This window comes from Canis lupus, chromosome 18 (genome assembly GCF_048164855.1).
Source record: "Canis lupus baileyi chromosome 18, mCanLup2.hap1, whole genome shotgun sequence".
NCBI lineage: Eukaryota > Metazoa > Chordata > Mammalia > Carnivora > Canidae > Canis > Canis lupus.
This window is the reverse complement of record NC_132855.1, coordinates 45784281-45802722: the sequence shown is the minus strand read 5'-3', so window position 1 is coordinate 45802722 and position 18442 is coordinate 45784281. Positions and strand designations below refer to the sequence as shown.

Here is an 18442-nt window from a genome sequence, read left to right as displayed (position 1 = left end):
CAAGTTCATTTCTTCTCACCTATTATTTGCTCACTTGTGGCTCTTGGAGGAGTAAATTCTACCAGAGGGAATATGCTCAGGTGCATTCATTCCAGAACACAGCAGGGAACTCTTCCTGGTGAGTAGCCCAAACCGTATCTTCTGAGAAGATGGGAGACCTTAGGATATTTTAGTTCACCTCCCTGTGTTTATATGGCTACCAGATCACATAAAAAATGACATGCAAAAAAGTTCCATTTCAACATGTAGAAGTCTTCTGAGAAATAATAAGGACTTTTTATATAATTTAATTCTTGCATCTTGATCATATTTTTGTTCAAATTATGCCCTCTTCTATTTTATTTTAATTTTTTTGTCCTCTCCTAGATTATTGTTAATTATCTATAAGTGTCTCCCAGATCATTTTGATAAAAACATTTCCAAACAACGAACAATATCTCAGAACTGGATAGACTTTTCATTTCATAAAATGAAACTATTATAAATGTCTAAAATTTTACATAAATTCTTCTGACTTCCCCTTGCTTTTTATGAAGGTCAGACATCCTGTTTTCCAGTCACAGTTCTTTTCTTGGTGTCTGCTTTGGTGTGGATCATGCCATTTAACCTTCTATCTTTGTTTCTTCGTCTCTAAACTGAGGTTAATAATTTTGACCTTTTGCACTGGGGCTTTGCTCCTCTGTGAAGAAAAACATTAATGCCAGCAAAGTCCTCTGGGATCTGTGGATGAAAGTGCAGGAATGGAAGGAATTATTCTGTTTAAGGGAGGAAAAAAGTGGATACACTTGAGTAAATCTGTTTCACACGTGCTGTTCTGCTCCAGCAAAGGTGAATGGGGCGTGGTTTCCAGAGTGGGCAGATGCTCACATGCATGGTCTGACTGGTAGACAATAATATTGGGGATATTACCATTCAAAGCACATAGAGACTCACTGACCTGATCAATTTGCCTCTTGATTTATTTATTCACGGCTGAATTCCACTTGCAATGTGTGTGCCAAGCATTCATGTTGGCAGGTAGGGAGATAAAGATTGCTTAGTTTGTGCTCTTAAAATGAAGCTGAGAAAAAAATTAAATTCCAAATATTTCATAATTGTGTTTTAGCAAATAAATCTCCAAAGCCTTATGTTACTTTTTGTTGAGAGCAAATGAAATGCCTTGTGAAACTAGAGAAGGTATGTGAGGACTGCTTTACTTCCTTTAACTTGACCCCTGCATCTGCCCTTTATTAAATTGCTTTTGATCTGGGCAAGGACGATGGCAGGTAGCCTCTCTTCAGGACCAGGAAGACCATCTGTTCTGCAATTTCTCTTTTAAATTCCTTTACAAAATACAAGGATGTGAACTAGATGTCTCCATTTCTTTCTAGGAAACACTTTTACCCTCTTTCCTGATCGAGGTCCATTTTAGATAGTAATAATACCCAAGAGCAAATAAGATTCATCAAAAAAGAGTCTGCCAAAAAATCATAATTGAATCTAAAATTTATAATTTTCTTCAGTAGTAAAAATGATGGAATTACAGAAATTACATGTTTCCATTAAATATTACAAATTGGTCAAGACAAGGGTGAGGAACATACCCAGTATGCTTCCTTCTCCTATCTTCTCCTTTAGAAAAGACTACACCTACCAGTTCTGTGAAGTCCCGATGCAAACCACTCAAACACTCTGCTTTCAGTAAGAATATCGAGTGTTTTTAATGGCTCCCCATTGCCAAGTAAGTCAAGGGCTCTTCATTTATGCTGCTTCCCAAAGATCCCTTTTAGAAAAGATAACACCTACCAGTTTTGTAAAACCCAAATGAAAACAACTCAAATACTCTGTTTTCAGTAAGAAAATCAACCAAGTGTTTTTAATGGTTCCCCATTGCCAGGTAAATCAAGGACTTCTATTTTTGCTGCTTCCCAAAGATCCATAAAATCTTTTTTTTTTAAACATTGTATTTATTTATTCACGAGAGACATAGAGAAAGAGAGGCAGAGACATAGGCAGAGGGAGAAGAAGGCTCCATGCAGGGAGCCTGATGTGGGACTTGATTCTGGGACTCCAGGACCACACCCTGAGCCTAAGGCAGACACTCAACTGCTGAGACACCCAGGTGTCCCAAGATCCATAAAATCTGACCATTGCTTACCTCTAAAAGTAATAATAGTTCATACTCATTGAGCATTTGCTATATATCAGGTGCTGTGCTCAGTGTTTTACCTTTATCAATTCAAATAATAATTCCAAGAACTCTACATGGTAAATAGTGATAGTTTGCCAACTTACAAATATGTAAACTGAAGTTTGGGAATAAGTAACCTTAGATACCCAAAGCTAGTGAATGACAGAGACAATATACAAATTCAGGTCTGACTGATTTCACAATCCTTCTCTTAACTCCTACACTGTGTTGTCTACTATCCAACACCTCTGGACATCAGACAGACACTGTTTTATTGCCTAATGATAGGGATTTTAGGTGCTATTCTCTGTCTTCCTTACTCCCCATCCCAGTGAGGCTCAACTTCACCTGCTCTAACCTATTCACCCTGAGTCCCTGCTGATAAGCAATGATTACTGGGCTTTCTACAGTTCTTTGTAAATGACATGTGAGGTAGCATTTTTATTTTTTTTCTGAAATGTGTTTGTCTTGTGCTGTTCTCAATAAGAACAGATCTACTCTATACCCTCAAAGAACTTTTTTTTTTTTCCAATTGGTTTGTTTTCTGTTTAAACAGAGGTAGATTGCGGGCAATTATAATCCATGCCGTTGTTTAAATAATTGGATTTTTATCAGAACAGGAGGAGAAAAGTAGAAACTTGGGAAAACTCAAGCTAAAATATGAGGTTGACAAAATATGCTCCCTAGATTCTTGGAAGTTTTCCTTATCTGTCCAGTTCTCTTTTCATTAGACAAATCAACTGTTGGAAGAGTCTCTTATAATAGGCATGATCCCCTTAGTGTAACCTATTCCAGATATATGGTATTTGCGATTAGCATCCTGTTGTATTGTAGAAGGTCATTGAAAACTCCTAATATAATTGTGGATTTAACTTTTTCTCCTTGCAGTTTTATCCATTTTTGCTTTGTGTATTTTGAAGCTTTGTTATTAGGCATAGAAACATTTAAGTTTATTTTGTCATTGTGATTTATTTACTCCATATCATTATGAAATAACCCTTTTATTCCTAGTAATATATCTGCTCCAAAATATACTCTGCTTGATAGTGATTGAGTGTCTTCAGCATTTTTTTGCACTAGTGTTGACATAGTGTATCTTTTAATATTCTTTTAACCTGTTGTATCTGTATTTTAAAATTTGTTTTTGTGGTCAACGTATAGTTGGGGCTTACTTTTTAATCCAAACTGATACTAACTTTTCATTTCAGTGTTTAACCATTTACATTTAATTTGATTAGTGATATATTTAGATCTTAGTTATTTGCTAAACCATTATTACATTTGCTATTTGTTTTGTAACTGTCCCTTCTATTTTGCCTTTCTTGATACCTTTTTTCTGCCTTCTTTTGGATCAAGTAAACATAATGATTTCCTTTTATCTTCTTTGTTATCCTATTGGCTAAAACTCTTTGTTTTATTATACTAATGGTTGCGATAGAACATATTGTGCACTTCTTTACTTATCACAGTCTGCCTTCACTTGTTACTCTACCATTTCATGTACTGAATAAGACCTTTCAACATATTTGTTATTTCTGCCTTCTCAGGTTTTATGCTGTTGTTGTCAAACATTTTAACTATAAATTTGTTAGAAATTCTCGGAAACACAGTTATTATTTTTGCTTAAATTATCTAAATACATTCAAATATTAAGAAATATGTCTTATTTATCCTGTAGTCACTATTTCTAGTGTTTATTCTTTTGTGTAGACATGCATTTCTATGCGATATTATTTTCCTTTTGCCCATTGATATTCTTTAACATATTCTTTTTGTGTGCTCCTAAATTCTTCTAGTTTTTCTTGTCTTAAAATATCTTTATTTCATCTTCTTTAAAAAAAATATTTGTGGGGCACCTGGATGACTCAGTTGGTTAAGTGTCAGACTCTTAGTTTCATCTCAGGTTATGATCTCAGGGTCATGAGACTGAGCCCCATGTTGGGATCCCTGCTCAGCACAGAGTCTGCTTGAGGCTCTGTCCCTCTCTCTCTGCCCCTCCCCCTGCTTATGTGTTCTCTCTTTCTCTCTCTCTAAAGGAAAATAAAGAAAACTTTTTTTTAGAAAACTTTTTTAAAGAGATATTTTCACTAAACATAAAATTTTATTTTGAGAAGTTTTTAATTTTCTTCAAGCAATTTAAATATGTTGCTCCATTGTATTGTTTCTCATTTATATTGTTTCCAGTAAGAATTCTTTTCCATCCTCCCCTCTTTGTTCTGTATAGGAATATGTCACTTCTCTTTAGATGTTTTCAAAAATTACACCTTTTTATTTATTTGGTTTTAAAAAATTTGATAACAACAAGTGTTGGTATAGTTTCTTGCACTTGAGATTTGGGGGAGATTTGTGGGTTTTTAGTCTTCAGGAAATTTGGAAAATTTTCACCATTACATTTGCAAATATTCCCTCTCCCTTCTTCAGAGACTCCAATTACACAATGGTTCAGTTGATCACCATCTTTTATCTACTTTTTGAACACATAGGATAAAGTTAAAACTGTCCTAGTGCACTCTTCTGCCAATTCTAGCATCTGTTCAGTTCTGTATTGGTCTTTATTATTTTCTTCATTTTAGGCTGTACTTTCTTGATAATCATTGCATGCTTAGTAATCTTTGATTGGATGTTTATGTTATTAATTTTCTTTGTTTTTGATGAATATTTTTGTATTCTTATAAGTTTGTTTAAATTTGATTCTGAAATGTGGTTAAGTTATTGCAGTCAGGTGCATACTTGTATTTCTTGCTTTTATAATTTGCTAGGCAAATCTAAATTAGTGCTCAATCCACAGAAAATTATTCTCTACTGAAGCAAGATTTCCCTGATTTTTTTTTTAAAGTAGGCTTCATGACTGGTGTGGAGTGCAATGTAGGCCTTGTGCTCATGACCCTGAGATCAAGACCTGATCTGAGATCAAGAGTCGGACACTTGACTGAGTCACTCAGATGCCCCAAGATTTCCTTGAATTCTTTTTTTTTTAATTTTTTATTGGTGTTCAACTTACCAACATACAGTATAACCCCCAGTGCTCATTACCCATTCACTCCCACCCCCCGCCCTCCTCCCCTTCTACCACCCCTAGTTCGTTTCCCAGAGTTAGCAGTCTTTACGTTCTGTCTCCCTTTCTGATATTTCCCACACATTTCTTCTCCCTTCCCTTATATTCCCTTTCACTATTATTTATATTCCCCAAATGAATGAGAACATAGATTTCCTTGAATTCTAAACTCAATGTCGCATGAGTTTTTCGAATTTGTTGGTTAGAACAGGCACTATTCCTAAACCTATATGAATGCTCGATATTGCTGCCATTAATTCTTTCAGGTGGCCCTTTTCTTGGATTTGAGTAATTTTCTCACTGCAATTCAGTACACTGAAAATTTGAGGGGATCCCTCTGTAGATCTGTGGAGTTTGTTGCTGTGCAGCCTTCAGCATTAAGCATTTATTAAGCCAAATCTGTGGCTAGATGTCTTTAAACAAAATATCTTCCAGTTTTCTGTGTTCCTTAAATGCATTTTAACTTTACTGACTTCCTTAACACAACAAATCTCAACCTCCCCAGTCTGTCTTAACTTTTCCTGTATGCTTCAAAAGCATCTTGTGTCTACCCCTATTAAGAAACTAAACACTAGCTTATAAAAATATCTATTCACACATCTGTCTCCCTTGAAGGGAAAATTATTGATTTGACAATTTTATGTCCCTATTATATGGTAGTAGTTGACAGTATCTGTTGTTGGATGAATAAGACAGAATTCTCAATCATTTCTATAACTCAGAGATAGAAGTACAGTCTTAGAATCTGGGACACTAATGGAAGAAATAAGAGGTGTACCTGCAAGTTTCAAAGAAGTTTCCAGTCAAGTCAGTTATGAGTAAATGAATAAATTTCATCTCCTAGGCTATTTAGGTTTTACATACAAGTAATATCAAACATTAAATAAATATAGAGTATTTATGTGGGCTCTTAAATTGTGTAGAACAATTTCTAAAAGGTCTTTGCTTACAAGGCAAGCTTTCACTTCAAAAACTAGATTATTATTATATGGAGTCTGAGGAAGTGTGAGTAGGAGGATAAGTAAGAATGGAAATTTAAAAAGCCTTTCTCCCTCCTGGCCAAGGCTCTCTTAACACTTAGACATTCTGCATTTATCAGCTCTAGAGAACTGTTGATCTTTTTTTTTTTTTTTTTTTTTTTTTAACACATGGGCCATCATTTTATTTCTTGAAATTTTCTGTTATTTAAAAACTTCTGAAGCACTTGTCAAAAATTGAATTCGGATTGACTCCACTATTCCCCTTGTAGCTATTTATGGTTCTATGAATCTCTCTCTCTCTTTTTAAAATTTATTTATTGAGAGCTGGAGGGAGGGGCAGAGGGAGAGGGACAAAGAGCAGACTCAAGCAGAGTGCAATGCAGGGCTCCATCTCATTACCTTGATTTCCTGACCTGAGCTGAAACCAAGAGTTGGACACTTAACTGACTAAGCCACCCAGGCACCCTTTGTTCTTTGTGCTTAGAATATTCTCTCTTTGAAAAGTTCGTCTTGCCTCCTTCTTTAGATACTTAGCCAAGATGTGGTTATCTGGCCACCATTTCCCATAAGCATGTCCTCTTTCAGGAAAAAGCTAACGATCATTAAAATTGGGGTTCTTGCTTTATGGTGGGCCACAGTCCAGTACAGCATTATTACCTCACTTGAGAGCTATGTGGTTTTTGCCATTCCTGGGAAATATCGCCTATACCTGATTTGGAAAATTAAAGTAAATTAAATGAGTATAGATTTCAGACAGTTTAAAATCATTTTGTATTGGTTAAGAGAGGCTAATGTTCAAATATCTTCTCAATTCAGGATTAAGCACCAAACTTCAAGATGCTCATTTGATTGTAGTTGTTTCTCAATTTGTTCAATGTCATTAGGTGTGCTTAGTGGACAGTTCTGAGGTGGAAATCCACACAGGTAATGAGTAACATCCAATTTCCATGTAAGCCAATTGTTTTAGAGAAAAGAATTAATTAAAAGAAGTGGTAGGTTAATTTAAATCAAGCAAGGCCAAGCATCTATCTTGAGCTTATGTCCCTGACCCATTTTTATCTTCTGGATACAATTTAGAAATCTGCATTGGATAAATAACTCCACCAGGAAAAAATTAGTTAAGGATCACATTTAGAGCTTTGAACTAAATCTTTCACATTAACAGATGCTCTTAAATGAAACAAGCTCATTTCATCAAGTGTATTTAATAGCATCAATTTTCATGAATAAGAGAAAGTGTATTTTACAAATGAGAGGACCAGGGGCAGTGGTGAGAGGAAAGTTCACCCTATAACCTCCTCTCCCTTCATACCCCTTCATATTTTTCCACTTATATTTCACAGGCACCTAAATGATTGCAGATATGTAGCTAGGGTGGTTCCAACAAGAACTGGGGTCCAACTTGGCCACACATTTCTATGGTGATTGTGACAAGCTTTGATAAATAAGCCATTTGCCAACTAAATGTATCTTAAAGAGGAGAATAACATTGATGGAAAAGGCACTTTTTACTCTATCCAGAAAATCACCTCTGTACCCAGGACAAAGTTTAATAAAGAGCCTCATGGATGGAAAAATTATTGCTTATTTATATACCCTTTCTGTTTTTCTTCTCTGTCCATAGAGGCTGAAGGAATTAAAGCAACGAGAATTTGCTCGAAACGTAGCTTCAAAGTCATGGAAAGATGAGAAGAAACAAGAAAAAGCTCTTAAACGGCTTCACCAGCTGGCTGAATTAAGACAACAATCTGAATGGTAAGAATGAGAGGTTTCTTGGATCATTCAAAACTGTTTTCAATCATTGGGGAAATGTCTAAGATGAATTTACTTGATTCACTGTTACAATGTAAACAAATTATGATTTATCAAAAGATATGTTTAAGGGGAAATGTTTTAGTAGTTAAAAGCTCATAAATTAGCTACTTTGGTACCTAAATTTTTTGTTTCCCAATATTGTTAATTTTATGTGCTCTTTAATTAAATAAAGATTCTAATAAGCTAGCACTTACTCTATCCAGTTGATTTAAATGGTACCATATAGTTCTTCAGTAATAATTTTAAGTTTTATAATAATAATTTTAAAAACCATATGTAAGTGTGCATCTTTTGGGGGAGGAAATAAATCTACATTTCCCTGTACACACCTGAATCTCAAATAAATAGCACTACCATTGTCCGGATGACAAAAGATGTAATTAATGCAGTTAAATTTACCACAGCGTGTCATTTAAATTGATAATTAAAACACATGTTATACTAATATATTCTTGTAGCTGAAAAATAACTGTTTTACGTAAGCTTGGAACTGCTGAATGTTTCAAAGTGAGGAGATTGTTACCTGGAACTCAATTAAATTTTCAGGTTGTGACTTGTGTTCATATGAATCATAATGTAGAACATCTAATGTAGCTAATTAATGCAGTTGACAGGAACCTGGCCAATTGTGAAATTTATAGCTCTGTGCCACAATTTAAACCCCTGTTGTTGAAATGAGAAACAATATGCATAAGTTTGGGAATGAATGACTTGAATTATTGAGCATCATAAAATATTAGACCTCAGATTTGATTCTAAGAAAATATTTATTTTAAGGATCAACTGATGAGTTAAATTATATTCATGTATTTGTGCCTCTCTCTTAGAACAATTTAATTAATTTATCAAAATACATAAAAGATAATCATATTAAAAATAAGAGAGAAATGTAATATAAAAGAAAAATAAAGTTGAAAAAATATCTGTCCAGAAGCGAGGTTAACATAAAAAGGCATGCTCTGAGGTCCTCTGCGATCAAAGAATCAGGACATGAAACTGGTACTGAACTTTCTACCTGCCAACACAATGAGGATCTTATGTTATTCAAACACACTGTCAATAAGATCTCAGATAGTCCTTGTAAAACAGAACTCAGAAGGAAAATCTAATGAAAATTATGGTAGCATGAAGGAAAAAAATCTGAGGAATATGTTAATTATTGGGTGACTTACGGTATTATTGTAAGACTGCAAAAAAGGGCAAACCTTATTGTAGAGAGACAATCTTTAGGTAGGTCCTTTAAGGCCAAACAACAAAAAATCTGAGTAGCCTTAATAAACATAACTTTGGTTATTTTATTAGTAGAAAGTTGTCACACTTCTGCATTTTCCATATTTTCCTTTGGGAGAAATAATGGTGGTGATGGTTATGATGCTTTTGTTTAAAAGTTCTGAGTTTGTAAAGCTACCCATGATGTGTCTTTCAAATTAAAAACATATTAAAATTGATTAGATTGGGGTTGAGCTGAAAATCATATTAAGTAAAAAAAAAAAAAAAACCACATACTAAAGCACATACCTTTATAGAATAGACAGGCTCTTTAGGTTCCATTTTTTTATTTTTTATTTTTTGTATTGCTAGGGAAACGATAGGTGTCTAGCTTTCCACACACAGTAGTTGGAATTAGGAAAATTACTGCACTCTTTTCTCCTACCTGCCATCTGCCCTCCAGCCAATTATTCTCTTTGCTTAAGCAGCCTCATGGCCTAGGGAAGTCACTTAATAGAATTATTTAATATTTTCATGTTGGCAGCTGAATTGAAAAATGAAAGTAAGGAATAAAATTAAAAAGAAAAAAATCATCTGTATTACTACCCCTTTCCTGAACCACCTTTCTCCGTCCATTATTCTCACAACAAAGGCTTCTACGTAGGATGATGAAGATAACAAGAAAATTCTTCTATGACCCTATGGAGAAGAGAAGAGAATTTCCTAGTTGTACGAATATTCAAATTGAACTGCTGAAAAAAATAATAGCAGAAAACTGGTAATAAATCTTATAAAGGGCACTCAACTTTGGCCATCTCTTGGGTAATTCAACCCAGCCTGGTTCCTCAGGTTGGAGATTGAGAGTCATTCTGTTTGTAAGCTTTACTATGTGTAAATTAAAGTATATGAACATTTTTCCAAATTTCAAAAATCATAGGATCATTGACTCTGAAAATATGGAATTCCTTATATATGAGCTGGATAATGTGGGACATTAGCATATTGCATCATTTAAAGAAATTATGTTGTTTTAAATGTCTTGTTAAAAAAATAAATAAATGTCTTGTTTCCTGTTTAGAAAGTATATTTTGCCCAGAAGATAATTAAATTGTGCATATGTTTAGTCACCAAGAATTAGAATTTTGGGAGAGCTATTAGAATGGACAATCTATTAATAAGGGTGAGGGGTTACCTGTATATCACTTTTAAAAATCATAAATAAACACTTAGGTAAAAAACACAAAAAGAAACTGAAGAAAGTTCTAGAGAAAGGAGTAAAATCATAAATAAGGATATAACCATAAAAGTTAAACTTTTAATTATGCTAAAAGGCATAAACTTGTATTAAGATAATAGAATTGAAAAACCACAGAGATAGAAAAGTAGGATTTTCCAAAGAGAAAAAATAAACTAGATTTAAGATAAGGGTATTTAAAGTTTAGAAAGCAATGAGATAAAGAGTCTAAAGCATAAACATTAGAGGTAGAAAAGATTAATAATGAGGGTAAAATGCTAAAACTTGTGAAAAATATAATCATAAATGTAGATTGGATTATAGAGTGAGAACAAGAATTGAGGACAAGAAGAGCCAAACATACAGAAACCATAAGAGTAAAGAGGATTACAAATATCTGAAAGAATATAAAAGAAAGAACCTTACACATTAGAGAGATAAATGGTAAAATAAAACAGCAATACAGAAAATAATGTTTAGACTAACATAAATCAAAGCAAGAAAACATGCAAAACAGCACCAGGATAATAAGCAAAAATATTATTAAGGGAAAAATAGTGAGCGATAATATAAAATAGTAAAATATCTGATTCATAATGGAATCATGAGAAGCAGAATGATAATATCCATATACCAGGCTTTTGAAATAATTTCTACTAAATGCAAATTATATCAGATTAATTGATGTTCCTAGAAAAGGTAACTTAACAGAAATATAGCTCCTATTTAATCTGAAGTGTCTCTCTGGCACTGAGGCAAAATCCAGAGCTGCAGATGTCTCTGGTCTTCATCCTTCTATGCCCAGACTGTAGGCACTCTAAAAGACCAATAACTATAGTTAATCTCTGTGCTTTCTATTTTCCTTTATGTTTGAAAGAAATATTCAGTAAGCCATACTCCATCTTAGGCTGTTCCCTTTCTTTCTTTTTTAAAGTTTTTATTTAAATTCTAGTTAGTTGGGGGCAGCCCGGGTGGCTCAGCGGTTTAGCGCCACCTTCAGCCCAGGGCATGATCCTGGAGACCCGGGATAGAGTCCCACATCTGGCTCCCTGCATGGAGCCTGTTTCCCCCTCTGCCTGTGTTGCTGTGTCTCTTTCTCTCTGTGTCTCTCATGAATAAATAAATAAATCTTAAAAAAATAATAATAAAAAAATAAATTCTAGTTAGTTAACATATAGTGTAGTATTGGTTTCAGGAAAAGAATTTAGTGATTCACCACTTACATGTAACACCCAGTACTCATCATAACAAGTGCCCTATCTTAGAGTGTTCCTTACCATTCTTCATATTAAATATGCCTAAACACCTTCTATAAAGAGAATTTTTTAAATGATTTTTTAAAAAAGAAGATTAATGTGATGAGGAAAAAGAAAATTTTCATTATGAAACAGTTACTGGAAATTTTCAAAATTTATTCTCCATGAGATTCAAAGAAAGGCTATAATTCTAAAGCTACAGCTATTAGTTTATGAAGAAGGAACAATCTGAAATTATTAAAGAGTGAATGGTGACTAAAGCTATTGTAAATTAAAATCCATTTGGGCATAGTAAATGACAGACTGGATATTGTAAAAAAAAAAAGTTAAATCAATAAAATAGAAATTAAAAACAAGGACTTCTTTCTGAATGAGAGAAATAGACTAAAGATACTTGAAGTGCTGAGATAAATAATAAGATCTAAAAACTATATTCAGGAGAGCCAATACACTTAACATATAAATTCCAGGATGAAAAGCTAAGACAGGGAAAAAAATAATCAGAGAAATCAGAGAAGAAAATATAACTGAACTGAAGAAGTTGAATTGAAAGTGCCCAGGAGTACCAGCAAAAATTGACCCAAATAAATCTATCTGTAACTATGGTCTTGGGAAAATACTTATATATCATACATATATAAGTATATATCACATTTTATATAAAATATAAATGTAACAAAAATATATCCTAGATAGTAAATATAATATAAATACATTATAGATTAGAAATATAATAAATATATATGTGAAAAGAAAAATTGCAAAATCATACAAGTGCACCAGTGAATTCATTTCAAAAATAAGTAAAAGGATGTGAATTAAGTATCTTTCTACAATATTAAACACATAAACAGGATGAAGCAAAGTATTTGCAATTTGGTGGACAAACGGAATATATTCTAGAATTGTACGCTGATTGGCCAAATAGTCATGTGAAGGCAGCAAGAAAGAATGTCTCAGAGAAATGCTCAGAAGACACACATCTCCATTGGAATTGAAGCCACATATGGAAAAGATATCATTTATTTCAGTATTGTATACTCAGATAATAAATAGCTGAATCAAAATCAAATAAAAATCTAAACTAGAAAAAAGCAAATACACATATCCAAACATGTGGGAAAAGAAAAGGAAAATGAAAAGAAAGCCAAATCAAAGCAAAAGATCAGATAAAGGATGTGATTTGTGTTGCTCACCCTCCCGGAAGACCTTGTTTTGTAGTAGAGGTTTTAAGGTAGAACATTACAGAGACCATTTTAATCTAAAGAGTTTCATCTCCTATGTGTACTGCTGTTTCCAATTTTCTGATTGAATTACTAATTTAAGCTCAGCAGAATGAATAAGCTTTACAAAGCTGTTAAAAGATCAAACATATATATGCAAAAAAGGTAGAAAGTATTTTTGTGAGGAAGATGCAAAAGAAAAATTTCAAAATAATTGAAGATATGGAGATGGCTTGCAGATGTGTGTTATTTTATTATGCATTTGTTATAATTGGTCAAAATAGTGACAAGTCATGAAGAGAGAACTTGCCACATTGTTGGGAAGGGAAGGAAACTTGAAGGAATTTTAAAACTGAGGCAACAAAAATTATAAATGGGTAGCGCTTATATAAAAAAGCAAATAAGCATATATTTTTATACTTTGGAAATGACTTTTAATTTCATTTAATTTCTTCTTTAACGTGGAGTCACCGATTGAAAAACTCTTTGTTAAAGAATGTTATGGATAGGTTCTGCAGGACATATATTGGGCTATAAATGCAACACTTTGTTTTCTTTTGCAGCACTTGCATAAGATACTCACCTGCTATTGCTTCTTGCTGATTTCAAAAGAACATATTTAAGTGATGCATTTTAGAAATAGCCACTATGAAACATAGATGTACTGAGTTGTACAAACACAGCGAAATGGTTATATTACAATAGACCTGGTTCATAAATAGCATAACTCATCATACACACTAAGAATTGTTCACATATAGATAAGATTTCAAATCTAACATCTTAATCACTTAAATATTTATTGTATTTACAGTGTTTCTGGAAATGGACCAGCATACAAAGCTCCCAGGGTAGCCATAGAAAAGCAACTTCAGCAAGGAGTCTTTCCAGTTAAGAATGGCAGAAAGGTATCGTGCATGAAGAGTGCTCTTCTCCTTAAAGGAAAGAATCTGCCCAGAAGCATTTCCGATAAACAGCGGTCCCCCATGCAAAATCGACACCAGTTACAAATGGACCGACATTATTTATTCAGAAATCGGGTACCACAGACCTCTTCGGATCTCAGCAATGCGAATCACAGGACAGGAGTATCATTTTCTTTTTCCAAAAAAGTGCATCTAAAATTAGAATCATCAGCGTCAGTTTTCAGTGAGAACACCGAAGAAACCCATGAGTGTAACAAGTCACCCGTCTATAAAGCAAAACAAACTGCAGAGAAATGCAAGTGCCGCAGGTTTGCAAACGAGGATACATATCCCACTAAGGAAAAAAATATAAACATCACACCAAGCCATCTGGAAAGCGTCTTACACAATACCTTCTCCATAAGCTCTCAAATCTTGCAAGGCAAAAATGACTCTATTGATGAAACACTAGAAGATTCGATTGGCATTCATGCTTCATTCTCTAAATCTGATATTCATCTTTCAGATGTGGATTTTCCTCCTTGCAGCAGAGAAAAAGAAACTAGAAGTACATTGAAGAACACTTCAGAAAACTGCATAAATCACTCGTGCCAAGCAAATGCTTCCTCCAGCCCACCAAACATTTACAAGCACAGCAATGCCAGGGTATTTGAGTATCTGGATGAGTTTCCATCACTGGAGCCAAGTGAGCAAAACAGTACAGTTCATCTGGATCCCAGCTCTAGAATGGAGAAGAGAGAAGAATCTTTAGAGGAAACAGAAAGAGTTAGGAAAAATGTACAGAGGCTTGTAAGAGAAGCATGTCCCCATGAAGTGAAGTCTAAACCATTGCCTTTTCTCCATGTACAAAGTAAGGATGGCCACACCACTCTCCAGTGGCCTACAGAACTTTTGCTCTTTACAAAAACAGAGCCCTGCATCTCTTATGGATGCAACCCATTGTATTTTGATTTTAAGCTTTCTCGGAACACAAAGAGTGACCACGGTTCAGAAGACCTAAAAAAAGAACTGATTAAGGAGCCCTCGGAAATGAAGACAACAATAGACAGCCAAGTCTCAGGTTTAATCAAAGACCAACAAGAATTGATCCAAGAAAATGATCAATCTCTGAAACCAAAGATGATGATAGCTAATCCAGATTGGGAAAATTTCGAGAGAAAATATAATTTGGGCTACAATGATTCTGAGCCAAACATGAGTCAACATAATTGTAATACAAGCGATTTGGAAATGAAAAATCCTGAAGTGCCTGCTTACCTTGATATGTCTCTAAGGAATTGTGTAGGAAACAGTAATAATAGTGATAATGAACTCAAGGCGTCCTCAAGGACCCATTGGCAAAGCTGCCAGAGGGTGGTTCTAAATGATGCAAACGAGGGCCTTGCTTTTTCTCCCTACATCTCTAGGACTAAAAAACCAAAACTGATTCCTTGCGATCCTCATTCAGATTTTGAAGATGCAAACCAATTCACTTGGAATTCTAGTCCTTACCCAGTAAGGGGTCACAGTGATCCTGGGAAGGACTTTAGAGTAATTCTGAACAGTAACCACATCAGCATGACCAGCAGGGCTTCTGGATGTAGAAACCAAACTTACAAGAGAAATTCTCCAAAATTGACTCTGAATAGACTTTCTAGCCCCTCAGACACATGCCCTGGCAGCACATCCAGCTTGAGAAGTACTTGTTCAGGTCATAAGTCCAGGGGTAATGGCAGAGGTAATTTGCTCTACTTTTGTAAAAGGGAACACAACTCCGTTGAAAGGCACGATGGGAGACACCAAAAGCACAGCTGCCTCTGCCTGTCTGAGGAGATGGCAAGGAGCACCTGCCTGCCATCTGAAATACAGAGAGATAGGAACTTCAGATTGTGGGAATCCCTTAAGAAGGAAAAATACTCAAAACACAGATACGGTCGCTGCAGAGAAAGATCTAACCTGGGCAAAAATCAGCAGCAGTTTTCAGGGCCCAAATCCAGGAGACTCACCCATTGTGACTCCGGCTCACAGATGTCCTGTTCTGGGAACAGTGAAGAACCACCAAATTGCCAGGGACCTCAGCTCGGCAGATTGGGCTCTTGCTCCAGAGAGAGTATGTATTGCTTAAATAAAAGTGAGAGAAATCCGGAGTCTTTGGACAGCCCTCATATCTGTGACCTGGGAAAAGTAAAATCCATGCAGTATAGCTCGGGGAGTATCAGCTGCCGTCTAAGGAGCTGTTCCAGCGGCCCTGCAGAAGCCGCGGAGTTGACAGGAGAGAGGGCCCCCCTGACAGCCAAAAGCCTTTTAGAAAGAGTCCAAGCCAAGAGGTGTCAGGAACAATCAACTAATTTTGAGGTCTCTTCAAAGAATCATAAAAACGAATCCGAGGCTCATTCACAAATTCAGCGCACAGTTCAGTGTGAATTCACACCACTGGGCTGTAACCGACCAGCATTGCCTTTGTCTGACAAAACACAGAGCGCAAGCGCAAGAGGAAAGGATACAGGCGGTGCGATGCCGTGGACTGCAGAGCATGGCAAAGTCCAAAGTTCACAGACAAATACTTTCGCCCTTTCAGTAGATCCTGATTGTGGTGACCACCTTTCTAAAGGCAAGATTCATGTAGTAGCAGATTCTCAGCCACCAAACACGAGAAAGAACCCAGTGACAAGAGAACAAGCAAAACCTTTAATTGGCCAAGTCCAACATACCATTCAGAGCCGTGACCCGGTACCGAATGATTTCCCTGGTGCTTTTCCGTCTAATAGATATACTGGTGTTACCGATTCAACAGAGACCAAAGAGGACCGAATAAATCTCGACTTGCAGGATGTAAGCCTGCATATGAATCACGTAGAGGGGACTGTAAACTCTTACTCTGACAGAACTATGCAGAAGCGTGACAAAGTGGAAGATGAATCAGAAGCGTGTCATAAATCTAGCTCGCCCCCTTTAATTCAACAGCCAATCACTTTTTCTCCTGAAGAAATAGATAAATACAAGCTCCTACAGCTGCAAGCCCAGCAGCACGTGCAGAAACAGCTCCTATCGAAGCATCTTCGAGTGTTGCCTGCTTCCGGGCCCACCGCCTTCGCCCCGGCCTCGGCCATCCAGACGGTCCCAGTCCACCAGCACACTTCTATCACCACCATCCACCACACCTTCCTGCAGCATTTCGCTGTTTCTGCTTCCTTAAATTCCCATGGCAGTCCCATCCCCATAGCTCATCTGCATCCCCTCTCCCAGCCACACTTCACCCCGTTTGCATTTTCACCTCTGACTCCAGCCATCATCCCGGCCCACCCTACTTTCTTAGCGGGCCACCCCCTGCATCTGGTCACTGCTGCTCCCTTTCACCCACCTCACATCACACTTCAGCCCCTGCCCTCGGCGGCATTGATCCCGGCATTGTTTGGCCCTCACTTAAACCCAGCCACGGCTTCTATCATCCACTTGAATCCTTTAATCCAACCAGTGTTTCAAGGTCAAGATCTTTGCCATCATTCTTGCTCCAGTCAGATGCAGCAGTTAAATGGAGTGAAAGAGGCCTTAAATATATCAGCACACTTGAACTAATAGGTGTCAAAGCCCCTCTTGTGGATAAATAAAACAAATTGTCACTACCTACAAAATGATCTATTTAAAGTGGTCTGATTATTATTAAGATTTGAAATATTGGTGCCAATTCAAAATGTGACCAGTATATAAATAGAAACTGAATTGCCAATATCAAAATAGGAGCATTTTAAGGATTTCTTTTAACTCGCATAAATAACAGAACAAATTGAAAATAATTTTGTGGAAGGGTAGGGGGAAACCTGTTAAAGATCTGTTTGGATGAGTTCTCACATAATGTTACAAACTGATAACAGAAAAAATTCAGGCAGATCATTGATATTACAAAGAAAATCAAATGGAACGTAATATTGTATGTTCTAGGTGTTTGTTGAGTGAGTGAATGAATGAATCGCACATTCGGTTTTATGCATCAGATAGTAATGAAAGGCCAGTGAAATAAACTGCTTATTAAAACTAACTCCTATGGTTAACTACTGACTGAGCTTTCGATCAATATACTCTGTTTCAATCAAAATAATTTATATTTTCATAGGAAATAAAAGATGGCAAGCAATTTTCTGATTAATTCAAGTTAAAAACTACTCTTCAGTGAAAACCAATCTTTACACAGATTGTATTGAGTTTCCGTGAAAAATTGGGTCATCTTCATTTCACACACATCTATGTTAAGGGAATTTTGTAACTGTAAGAATAACCAACATCTAAAATTAAGAATGTTTAATTTTTGTATAAGAAAACATATATAAGCTATCATTAGTATTTGATAATGCAAAATAAAAAATAAAATATATTCAACAACATTTTGAATATATTGGTTAATCTTTCAAATATTACAGGGACTGAAATAATAAGTTTTCTTTATTCTTCTACTCAAGAAATCTTACCATGTTCCGCCAATATTATGTATATGTTGAGGGGTGAAGGTTTGGAAATGTCAGAATTTTTACATGATATTTATGCAGAAAAATCATATAAATTATTTTGTGTATTTTACTCAAATGTAGTAGATTTCAGTA

General features: G+C 35.5%; 1 protein-coding gene across 1 annotated transcript in view; it reads left to right on the top strand.

The window, feature by feature from the left end:
• Positions 1–18226, top strand: part of ZNF804B (zinc finger protein 804B) — a 495181-nt gene extending 476955 nt beyond the window's left edge. Inside the window, exons 3-4 of the mRNA XM_072784284.1 lie at positions 7830–7960; positions 13757–18226. Of these exons, the coding sequence (XP_072640385.1) occupies positions 7830–7960; positions 13757–17423 (3798 nt within the window). The 3' untranslated portion in view covers positions 17424–18226. The remainder of the gene's footprint in view (positions 1–7829; positions 7961–13756) is intronic.
• Positions 18227–18442: the final 216 nt, after the last annotated feature.